This window comes from Acinonyx jubatus, chromosome C1 (assembly GCF_027475565.1).
Source record: "Acinonyx jubatus isolate Ajub_Pintada_27869175 chromosome C1, VMU_Ajub_asm_v1.0, whole genome shotgun sequence".
NCBI classification, from domain to species: domain Eukaryota; kingdom Metazoa; phylum Chordata; class Mammalia; order Carnivora; family Felidae; genus Acinonyx; species Acinonyx jubatus.
This window is the reverse complement of record NC_069381.1, coordinates 155552526-155565079: the sequence shown is the minus strand read 5'-3', so window position 1 is coordinate 155565079 and position 12554 is coordinate 155552526. Positions and strand designations below refer to the sequence as shown.

Genomic DNA, 12554 nt, shown 5'->3' with positions numbered 1-12554 from the left:
GGAAAATCATCAGATACTATGGATCAAAGCAAGGGAGCCTCGTAGACCAGAAGATTTCTAAGACTTGATTCTAGTTCGTACCCACATAACAATTTAGAAAATACATCTGAACTAGAGTTACCTACGTTTACACAAGACAAGAATCAATATTCAAACATAGGCAGTGTCATTTACTCAAAGGTCCCATATAACAAGGATGAATAAGAACACAGATGTGCTAACTTTTTAGAACCATGGTCTCAACACAGCCAAAGGATGTGTGTGTAGTGAGCTCAGATAGGGTCTTATGTTGTTTTTGCTTTTAATATTATTTCAGTAGAATTTATTTCATTTTAGGTTACAGCAGAAAACATTGAACTAAGTCTTCTTATACATTATTTGTGGTTTCGTGTGTCAAACAGATATTTTAACAAATAAAATTTACTTTTGGGTTTCTAGAATCTAGAAAGAAAAATTCTGGAAAACTGAAGCAGTATTGCCTGTCTTCTCTTTCTCACCTACATCTCCCTTCCTGTGGAAAGTTTATAAAAAACCCTTTTCCCAGGCCTCAGTCTTCCCTCCCTGGCACCTGTTACTTAGTTCAGAGATATAGGCAGATGGTTAAGAATGATGGGAACAAGCTTGTGTTTTACTCCTGGGTTTTACCTTCTTTTCATCCTCCAGCTACTCACACATGCAACAATGAGGAGTTTCACTGCACGTCTGGACGTTGTATCCCCAGACACTGGTACTGTGACGAGGAAGCAGATTGTCCTGATGGCTCTGATGAACCTGACACTTGTGGTAAGAGAGTAACAAGCAAGCATGACAAGCATTATGATGCAGCTAGAGAACCTCTTCCAGCTACTTCCACACACAGAGTTGGCTCATGGCTGCCTAATGTTTGTACTCTGCTCTTACTCTCAGTTAGGATGATGAAACCATTCAGCAGACATTCATTAAAAACCCATTTGTGTAGGGTACTGTGTGGGGAGCTGATCAGGGTGTGGAGGTTGCTGCCTAATAATCATGAAATGAGATTATGTTGGTGATACCCTAATACTGTGCCTGGCTTTTAAACTCCATTAATTTTAATTGACTGTGAATTGGAATTTCTGAATTTGTTTGAGTTCTGGCCCATAAGGCTGTGGGAGGATCCAAGAGTGATTGGAATTATCATATATATGGGGAAGGGGCATATTATGGGCACATGTCCTCCTCCAGTTTATGTGCCGACTTATGAAAGTTAAGGTCCCAGGGTCATCTGAGTTTCCCAAGAAGTTTCAGAGACCCTCTGGTTGTATTCCTGGAGACAGTTGTGCCTATTTATTTGGGGGGTGCTATTAACCTTAAAAGTTCTAATCTATATCCGTGCACATTTTTTTAATATAACTGTCATTGCTTTTTTATCTGGCAATAAATCAGTCTACAAACTATGACCATGGCTGGCTGCCTGTCTTTATAATGTTTTATTAGAATGCAGCCATGTTTCGTCTATGGCTGCTTTTGTGCTACAATGGCAGTGTCAAGTGGGTGTGACAGAGAACATATGTCCTGTAAGCCTAAAATATATGCTATCTGGTTAAGAGAGACATATGCTATCTGGTTGCACAGTCTTCACATTCCTTTTTAATGGCAGTATGATATTCCATTGAGTGGTTATATTATCTTTGAGTTAACTGCCTCTATTTTAAGCACTTCAATTGCTTTTATCTTTTCCCTTACTATAAATAGAGCTGCAGTAAAATCATTATATATAAAGCTTTTTATTTGGGGGGTATTTTCTTAGTACCATTTTCATAATTTTACAGCTGAATCCAGACTGTTTTCTATTCCCGTTTTCTCTCAGGTTCAAATACTGTGGCTAATAGTTGGAGAGTGGTTTTTGACGCTCTTTGCCAAGTTCTTTTTTCCCAACATTGAAAGTTTTGTAGAAAGCAAAGGGCATGTAGAGTTGTGAGGATCTATAAAGGAAATAAATAACTGTTAGGTGAGTAGAATAGTGTTAGAGATTGGTTTAGATATATGAATGATTTGTTCAAATATATGAAGAGTAAGTATAGTTTCCAGACTTCTCCATGGGAACCAAAGTCCATAACTGCAGTTGGTACCAACTGCCTGTCACAATGAAATAAAGATAAACGCAGAATCTATATAGGAATACATTCTCACAATATGAAGGAGTTTTACTTTATTTTTATTTTTATTTTTTAAAAGTTTATTTTGAGACAGATGGAGGGGGGTGGTGGAACACTTGGGGGAGGGGCAGAGAGACAGGAGAGAGAAAAAGAACCCCAAGCAGACTCCATGCTGCCAGTGAGGAGCCTGACATGGGGCTCGAACCCAAAAACCATCTGATCATGACCTGAGGCAAAATCAAGAGTCAGTTGCTTAACTAACTGAGCCACCCAGGCACCCCGGGAGTATCATTTTAAAGAAATAGTAAGATGTACACAAAAAAGCGAAATTTTCATTTTCTTAGACTTCTCTAATCTCACTCCCCAGAGATAATCACTGCTAAGGGTGAGTGTGAATTCTCCTTACCTTTTTCTGTATGTCCTAATATATAGTTTCAAAAATACAAATGGAGAGCTCACTATGCATATTTGTCTGCAGCGTTGCCCATTTCAGCTTAACAACATCTTGTCAGCACTTTAGCAAACACAGAGCTACTTATTCCTTTGCCCTGCCATCTCAAGGATGGACGGCCCGTGTGTTGTTTCCTTTTCTTAACTGATGGATGGTGAGGATATTTCCATTTTTTCACTATGAAACATAATACTGGAATGAACATCCTTTTAGAAACCTCTTGGTGCATATGTGGGAAGATTCTTAAAGGCTGGATTTCTAGAAGTGTGCTGTGTGTGTGTGTGTGTGTGTGTGTGTGTGTGCCAAAGGGACTGTGTCTCTTTGTAGGCTGTAGTCATGTGTACTCCTTCCTTAGCAGCTTATGAAAGGTCCTGTTATCCTTACTCTTATCATTGGGCTGCCTTTTTCATAGTTAAAATTTAATGTACTTTGCCCTAGGTTAATTTTGAGAGGCCCCTGGGTGTATGGACCTATGACAAATAGTTGATAGGTACATGTGGGGTTATGATGGAAGAATTTGAATCAGTGATGGCTAATTTAAAGCATAAGGGTGTCTTATCAGTTTAATTCAACAAATATTTCTTGAGCACTTAGGTTCTAAGCACTTCCAGACTATGTCAGTAAAGAATTCGAAGATCCCTGTCCACATGGGGCTTATATTCTAGTGAGGGGGGACAGGCAACAAAACAAGTAAGTGAATTGTATAGCATGTTGAAAGGTGATAAGTGCTATGGAGAAAAGCAAAAAAGAGAGCGGAAGACGGGGATCAGTCATGCTGGGGGATGGTTTGTGCCAAACAAAATGTTTTTGAATGAAAGATAGATTTAAGAATGAAATGAATGAAATAGTTATTTATACCCTCTTGGGAAAAGACTGTTATTCCTCTGTCATGCCTGAAAGGGAATATCCAGTCTCATCCTGGTAACAAAAGATAATGAGAGCTTTGCACTGTCAGTCAAGTACTTCAATCTCAGAACACTGATCACTGGTACAACACTCCTTGGAAGACCCAGCATAGCTGTACACAGCTGGGTAATGCTCTGTTTCAGGTTTTTAGACAGTCTGTGGGATAGCAGGCTTCTGTTAAGATTTTTGGACTACAGACCACTTTTCCCCTGAGAGTGTCTTATATCTTTTCTCAGAGTACCATGAAGCAACATGTTTAAGTAATGAGTTCAAGTGTGACAGTGGGAGGTGCATACGAAGAGAATGGATCTGTGACGGTGATAATGACTGTGGGGACATGAGTGACGAGGATGAAAGGCACCACTGCGGTAAGTGAAACCATTCATTCCTCTGCAGAGTCACATTCCATGGAAGGTTGGGAGATTAGTTTTTGTGTCTTTGGAGAGTATGATTGTCAGCAGATTCCTCTTTGGTTGTGTACTGGTAAAATGTTACCATCTTTTTCCACTCTGAAATTGTTTGATAGCATCCACTTCAATGCTTCAATTTGATAAAAATTATTTTAATATTTTTTTGTCTTTCTCTTGCATTTAGCTAGCAGAAATAATGTCCTACATTTCTGAAGCAGATAAAGAGAACTCAATCTTTTTTTAAAAATTTTTTTAAATTTATTTTTTTTTATTTTTTAAGTTACATCCAAGTAAGTTAGCATACAGTGCAGTAATTATTTCAGGAGTAGATTCCAGTGATTCATCCTCTACATATAACATCCAGTGTTCATCCCAACAAGGGTTTTCCTTAATGCCCCTTGCCCATTTAGCCCATCCCTCCACCCACAACCCCTCCAGCAGCCCTCAGTTTGTTTTCTACATTTAAGAGTCTTTTATATTTTTGTCCCCCTCCCTGCTTTTATATTATTTTTGCTTCCCTTCCCTTATGTCCATCTGTTTTGTATCTTAAATTCCACATATGAGTGAAGTCATAGAATATTTGTCTCTCTCTGACTGAAATTTTGCTTAGCCCTCTGGTTCCATCCACGTGGTTGCCAATGGCAGGATTTCATAAGAGAACTCCATCTTTAAACAGCTTTAAACAGTGTAGTAATTAACTGTGCCTCCAGTTTCATGTATTACCTTGTTATTTGGAGGAGTGGGTAGAGGGAGGGTCATTCCTTTTGAGTGGTTTGTGGAACAGACCATGGAGCACCATTTTCCATTACCAACAGAGCATGGAACTCTTAGCTAAGATGTCTTAGAAGAGCATCTTTCCATGGTAAAACGATAAAAACAATGGCTTGCTGATGTTTGCATTTCATTTCATTGTAACCCCTTATGTCATTGACTTTGGTGGTTGTCTCTAGCTCCACATGTACTCAGTGCATTAAAATGGGGAGTTGGCAGCTGCACAAACATAGACTGTGGCATGTACTTTCCTCCCAGCTCCACTCAGCAAGACAGCCCCTCCTTTTGTCTCCCATTCATCCACAATGAAATTGGATAAAATATCAGTTCTTTTATTCTGCAGGCATTAATGATTATATATTAGCATCTCATCTTTTTCCTAACAGTTGTCATTGTTGCTGAAAACTCTTGTTGACATATTTCCCTCCTATATACCCTAATTCTACTTAGGTGGTAGCTGTAATGTAGTTGAAAAAGCCCTAAATTTTGAGAAAAAAAAAAGACCTAGGTTTGAATCCCTAGGTCTTTAGAAAGGTCTGTGACTTGGACCCATCTGGTTAACCACTTTGAACTTTAATTTTTATCTGAAGAATTGGCATAAAAATACCTATCCCACATTGTGTGTGTTTTTTTTTAAAGTATTTATTTTGAGAGACAGAGTGTGGGGGAGGGGCAGAGAGAGGGAGCTAGGGAGAGAGCAAATACCAAGCAGGTTCTGCACTGTCAGTGCTGAGCCCGAAGCGGGGCTCGATTTCATGAACTATGAATTCAAGAGCTCAATGCTCAACTGAATCACCCAGGCGCCCCTCATGTTGTGTTTTTGTAATTACAGTTTGTTAGCCAAAAATTGTTATCAAGTATAGGGCATTTTTGGTGTAAAGATAACAAAATGGGAGTAGTTTTCTGAAGCTCCAAGGGAAATACATGATTTTAGATCAATTATATGGAAAACTAAGCGAGGTATTTATTTCCTACTTCTGAAAAAAAAAATCCAAGGTCTAGAGCAATTAAAATGGAATTTAGAAGGTATTTTTTATTATAATCTTTTATTATGATAGTGATTTGTCTATTTGTCAATGTGTTTTTACCCTCATTTGCTTTCATCCCTCAGGCTATTAAATAACATAAAGCAAGAGAAATAATGGCTCAGAATGAATTCAACTGCTAGAATGAGTTGTCATGTGGTTTCTGATTCTTGTGTGCTTTGGTTTCAGACAGTCACAGCTGCTCAAGTTCCGAGTTTCTCTGTGCAAATAACGTGCCTCCATCCAGGAAGTGCATTCCCCAATCCTGGGTCTGTGATGGTGATGCGGATTGTACTGATGGCTCTGATGAGCATCAAAATTGCACAAGGAGATCTTGCTCTGGAAATGATTTCACCTGTAGTAATGGACGGTGTGTCCCACACTCATACAGGTGAATTGGGGATTAACAAATTTCTCAGTAACCTCATATGTCCAAAGGGGCAGGGGTAGCTTATCCATTAGGCATAGTGACCACAATGCCTAGGGTCCATAGAAATTTTAGTGGCCTATAAAAATTTTTGGATTTCTTTCAAAATCAAAGGAAAAAAATGAGAGTTTAGATCAAATAAAGTATTTTAACATATAATATTAATATATTTGCCTTTGTGCCAATGTGATCATTAAGTACAATTTTTAATATTTTCATGGAGAAAGGGGCCCATGATGGTAAAAGGGTTTATGGCTCATGAAAGTTACAATGTGGACCTTGCATAGAGGGCCAGGGAGATTAATGAAGTGGGCTTGATATAAGAAAATTCTTTCCAGAAGTAGGTGACACTCTTGGTTTCCCACTTGGAATGGAGGAATGGGTACAAGAAATTCCTCATTTTCTTCTCTCTGCTATAAGAAAAATAACAAAACAAACATGATCATAAATGGAGCTTGGCACTTACAGCCAATGAAACAGCGGGGAGAGGAAGGTGAGGTAAACTGAGAACACACCTTCTAGCTAAGAGATACAAATGCTGTTCAACATTGTGTGGGAGTGCTGATCTGTTTTTAGAGAAATTGGAAATATCGATTTTCATATGGAATAGTCTGATTTTAAGTGCTGGAAACAAAATTTAAAATCCTAAGAGCACTACAGGTCAAATAGATTCAGTGCCCAGCCTGCCAGCATCGGAAACCTCTCCTGTAATATTCTGTTGCTTGATTTCTTGTCACTTTCTCCAAATGGGCCTTTCCAAAGGTTTATACTTTTTTGGTGCCCCGCCTTCTCACTATCCCCACATGGCCAATTTTTGGATATACAGGAAGTAGAGCAGAAAAATGATGTGTAGATTTCAATCCTGATGGACTAGGGGAATAATAAGAACATTAACAAAAGGAGGGGGTCCAGGAGGGAGTTGGCTCTATGTAGACAGCAAGTCTGATGTCGTGGGACTTCCTGAGGTGAAAATGTGTATCAGGCATTTGGACACATAGAACTGGAGCTAAGAAAAGATGTTGCATGTGCCAAGGTCTGTTAAAAGACATACATGCATACTGATAGCAACAGGAACTGTCAGCTTACAGTTTGCTAAGGAAGGAGATGGAAAAGATACACAATGCTGGTGCAAGATGAGAGCAGCCGAGCTTCTGGAACCATGTGCTTTGGGGCAAGCAGGCCCTCAACAGTACCCGGAAGTACTTCTGGAATCCAGTGTGGTACGGAACTGTGTGTTCATGATGGTAGTCCTGAGGAAGCCGGAGAAGGTCAAGTTGCATTCTGTGAATGCTGCAAAAGGAGCAGGGACTTGGCATGATGACAAAAAAATGGTAGTGACGAAGCCCAAGTAGACACAGCTGAGAGTTGGTCGTATTGATACCCTGAAGACATTCAGGAGACAGAACTGTCTCTTTTAGTAGTGAGATTGCATTTCAATATGCTTTGTCTATATTTAATGGATATGGATGTGTTCTGTAGATTTTAAATTTTTGTAAATGAAAGTGAATAATATATTTTCTCCTTATTTGCTCAAGAGTTCTTTTATGCTCTTCTGCTATTTGTTCTTCTGAATTCAGTAAATATTTAGTATCATCAGTCTGAGATATATTCTGAAAACCTAGCCTTAGGAGCTACAGAAGAGAATTGTATCAGATCTTAATTTTTTATGTCAGATTCTAGATTTCTCTACTTCCTTTCTGAACTTTCTGAGTTCTGTCTCATTACATTACTACTGTGATCTTTCAGCTGACTTCCCCTGTCCTACCAAACTTTTATTGATTGCATCTTTTCCTTTCTTTGTTCCTTACTTCCTCCCATTCTTCCTCCCTCTCTCTCCCTCTCTCCCTCCCAAGTGGTTGTTTTTTGTTTTTGTTTTTGTTTTTGCCTCAGCTTTCTGAATTGCTTAGCCAAGAGCTATGGCAGAGCAACAACAACAAACAACGACAAATACTTCTTATCTGGACACATGAGTGATAGAGTCTAACATAACCCTGGGTTCTCTTCTTTTTGCCAGTAGTTGCTACTAAGAGCCCTCTTAATGTGCATCCTTTTGCTTGCTTGGCAGAGTGTGTGTTCCCCCATTTTGTATGGTGATATAGGAGATCAGTTTTCCTATTGATTTTTTTTTTCTTGGCTCATTATGATGTTGCTGAAGAACCTGGATGAGGCTGAGTTGTGAGCAGCTTTCTGGAATATTGATGTGCTGTGATGTCCAAAAACCTGGTGATTTGCTTTTCTAAGTTCGGAGTTGGATCTAAACTATAGGATAGACAGCATCGGTGTTTCAGATCATTTGGAAATGAGTTAAATAGGTCCCAGGACACCAAATGGGGTTAAACCAGCTTCCTCTGATCACAGCTTTTTTTTTTTTTTTACCGTTACATGCACTCATTTTGTTATGAATCACTTTGCCAGTGCCCTAGGTTTGTGGGTGGCATTGCTGATTAGCGACCTGACCATAGATCAGTTGTAAAATTGAACACATTCAGCTTTGGTACCTTAACATCTTTTAATACTGTGCCTCTAGCTCCTATGCCCTCCATGGTAAATCCTTTTATGAACTATCAAACATTAGCTTTACCAATCCTTGTTCAAGATTCCCTTATACTTATGAATTCCTTTATTATGAATTTCATGATTCCTTTATACTTATGTTTTGTTACTGTCAACGAGACCCTCATCAGTAATCATAACTTTCATGGGATTTTGAAGTAATATAGAGAGGAGAGACCAGTCTGGCTCACAGAATTTCAGGGAACTATGTTGTCCTCGTGATGCCTGGGAACGCTAGGTCCACGGACAATAATAGGAAATGCCTTGTTCCTTTGCCCTCAGCCCATATTTAACTTTTAGTTTTTCCTCCTTCCCGTCACCATGACCACTCACATCTCATGACAAGTGGCAGGGTATCATAAATAAAGATGGAAGGAACAGGACAATGAAAACATTACTGCAATTGGAAGATATGTTAGGGGACACATAATAATCTCATCATTTATAATATATTTTCACTTGGGTATGGCCGCTTCTATCACATGGCTATGCAGGATATTTCCCGTGCCCATAAGTTGTCATCATTATCTGGTGAATAGATATTATGAACACCAAAACTATAAAAGTTGTGTTTAATTTGTCAACTGCTTAAAAATGAATATGATTATTTTTAATATCTCTAGATCCACATGTCTAATGGCAGCAACCAGCACCTGGGGAAATTATATGGAATGCTAAATATTAGATTCTTCTTGAGCTGGAGATTGGTGGGGTTCCCTCTCTGGGGGAGAGGGAACTAAGGACATGGGTGGTCTTGTTACTGAAATGGTTCACCTGATGTTCAGGTAGAAGAAGAAAGCAAAGTCCCAAGTAGGTGATAGTTGAGACTTGTCAACCTTTCCAAGTGTGTTACTGGGTCTCATTACACAGGTGTGACCGGCGCGATGACTGTGGTGACTACAGTGATGAGAGGGACTGCTTGTACCCCACTTGCAGTGAGAGCGAATTTACCTGTCAGAACGGGCTGTGCATTTATAAGCAGGAAGTCTGTGATGGGGAAAATGACTGTAAAGATGGATCTGATGAGGAGGAGCACTTGTGCCACACTCCAGAGACTACGTGCCCCCCTCATCAGTTCAAGTGTAACAACGGGAACTGCATCGATATGGTAAAAGTCTGCAACCACCTAGATGACTGCTCAGACAACAGTGATGAGAAAGGATGTGGTGAGTATAGCAGAAGCTTTGGGAAAAGGAAAACAGGGAGACTGAATGTGGATTCTCAACCCTTTATGACTCACAGGTACTTCCCAGTCTGTCCTCTAAATAGTATATCACTAGGAAATTACTATTGCTTGTCTATCAGAACGCAAGGATTTCTTGGTATATAAGGTCAGTACACAAACATTGTTCAGCTAATTCATCAGTTGGGCAGTTATTATAGAGAATGGAAGATGAACAAATTCATACCATTGATAGTTAAACAGCATTGTTAAACAGGGCAAACAGTGTTGATTCTCTTTGAACCCTTGAAATGACTTGTTGCCTGAGCTGTCCCTCTGCTAGGATTCCTTTGCCTATTCATTTTCATCCTCAGGTGACCGAAGGGGGGAGAGTTTTAAACCCCCTCTCACTCTGACCTCCCCAGGTAAACCAGTTGAGCATTTATAAAACATAGAATTAATGGGAACATGTTATCTTCCCTGCGTAGTTTCTGGGTGAGCTTGGCTATGTGTCACAGGACCAGCTACAAGTACACTTAGGAGGCTGCTGGCCGGCTCATCCTATCTTATGAGAGCCAAATGTCTACATCTCTTCCCAGCTCCCTGTTCAGTGATGTCGCCCTGGTAACCTGGAATTGGTCATGTGAGAGAGTCATACCATGGAAATGGGAGATGCTACAAATCATAGCATTCCTCTACCTACCCGCCCCCCCTCCCCGAGATGCTGTTTTACCAGCATAACACCTGCCAGGCTCTTTCCTTTTGCTCTTCTTTCTCCTCTCTCCCGCCATTTTACTTTTTAAATTATTAGTTACAAGGAGAGTAGCAGGTATAGGATTAGAAGTCAAACTTAATCTTACTAGTTATATTAGTTGTTCAAACCACCAGTGAAGCATTAAGTAGGGGAGGAAGTTGAAAAATGGTGACTTTTGAATAATCTATGGCCTTTAGAAAGCCCTTATTGTCTGTCTTCCTTTAGCATGTTTCATTAAGAATTGGGCCGTCGAGTGGGAAGCTTGACCCATTATGGTGGGTCCTTGGTGGACATTTTAGCTTCTCTAATACCTGTCTTTTACTTACAGGTGTTAACGAATGCAATGACCCTTTACTAAGTGGCTGTGACCAAAACTGCACAGACACCCTCACCAGTTTCTATTGTTCTTGCCGTCCTGGTTACAAGCTTATGTTTGACAATCGGAGTTGTGATGATATTGATGAATGCAAGGAGACGCCCTTTGTCTGTAGCCAGAAGTGTGAGAATGTAATGGGTTCTTACATCTGTAAGTGTGCCCCAGGCTACCTCCGAGAACCAGATGGAAAAAGCTGTCGGCAGAACAGTAACATCGAGCCCTATCTCATTTTTAGCAACCGTTACTATTTGAGAAATCTAACTCTAGATGGCCATTTTTACTCCCTCATTTTGCAAGGACTGGGCAATGCTGTGGCATTGGATTTTGACCGAGTAGAAAAGAGACTGTATTGGATTGATGCAGAGAATAAAGTCATTGAGAGAATGTTTCTGAATAAGACAAACAGGGAGATAGTCATAAACCACAAACTACCAGCTGCAGAAAGTCTGGCCGTAGACTGGGTTACCAGGTAAGAAAACATGGAGGAGCTTTTTAAAAGTTAAAAGGGCTTTTAAGAAATATTATAGGCAATGTTTTCAGCTTTGTAAAAATATTTGTTTGTCTATTTGAGACAGAAAAACAGAGTGAGCAGGGGAGGGGCAGAGGGAGAGAGGGAGACAGATTCCCAAGCAGGCTCTGCACTGTCAGCTCCGAGCCCAATGTGGGGCTTGAACTCAGGAGTTGTGAGATCATAACTTGAGCTGAAACCAAGAGTCGGACGCTTAACTGACTAAGGCACCCAGGTGCCCCTGTTTTTATCTTAGTAGAGAATTGAATCCAAGCTTGTGGATACCTCATTCATCAGGATTTACCCAACTGAATTAACTGGCAATGCTTGTAGATTTCTGCATACTCATTTCCTCATTCTCATCCTTAAAAGGATGCTGCCATGCTGATAGTTAAATAGTCTGAACATCCAGGTTGGTTGGAACAGGGGTCCCCTCTTGCAAGGAGACACTCATTCTCCTTCCAGTTGGAACTGACCATCAGATCTTAAATGACCCTCAAATTCTAGGGGGAATTGAATCCTTTGCTTTAAGACTCTGGTGAAAGTCGTGAACCTCTTGCTGGATAAAAGCACTTAGAACATTTACACTCGCACAACTTTTAGAAGGTTCATAGATCCCTCAAAGCCTCACCTACGCTGATGGTAGATTAAGGACCACAGATTAAGAATAGAAAATAAATGGATTTTACTGAATAGCAATATATTTAGAACTGAAATATCCTTGAGGTAGAAGTTTCTAAAAGATTCTAATAAGTGTCTGAAGGTCCTTAAGTTTGATTAAGTAAGATTGCCCAGAATAAGTAACTCATTTTGTCAGCCCAGTCTGACAGGGCCAGGGAGGGGTAAGGTTTCTCTGTATCTTAAGGTTGTCATAATTCAGAGTTCCTTCGTGCAGTCTCAATAATTCACTTAGACAAGTCTGCTTCCTCGGCTCTCTCATATGACACTAATTGCTTTCCCTTCTGTGACCCTGCTCCTCTAAGCCTTTACATTGCCTGAGAAGGATGCCCTATGCTGCATTAAGAAAGTAAAGCCAAAATCCTTATTCGAGGTGTGGCCCCAGAATTCCCTATGTGACAATCTCTTTAAGGTGG

General features: G+C 40.0%; 1 protein-coding gene across 3 annotated transcripts in view; it reads left to right on the top strand.

Annotated features, from left to right (window-relative positions):
* The window catches only part of LRP2 (LDL receptor related protein 2), a 199488-nt gene that overhangs the window by 138531 nt on the left and 48403 nt on the right, over positions 1-12554 (top strand). For all 3 annotated transcript variants that reach the window (XM_053215239.1, XM_027055548.2, XM_053215240.1), the window contains 5 exons: positions 664-783; positions 3711-3842; positions 5870-6071; positions 9531-9826; positions 10905-11421. In XM_053215239.1, coding sequence (XP_053071214.1) covers positions 664-783; positions 3711-3842; positions 5870-6071; positions 9531-9826; positions 10905-11421 — 1267 coding nt within the window. The remainder of the gene's footprint in view (positions 1-663; positions 784-3710; positions 3843-5869; positions 6072-9530; positions 9827-10904; positions 11422-12554) is intronic.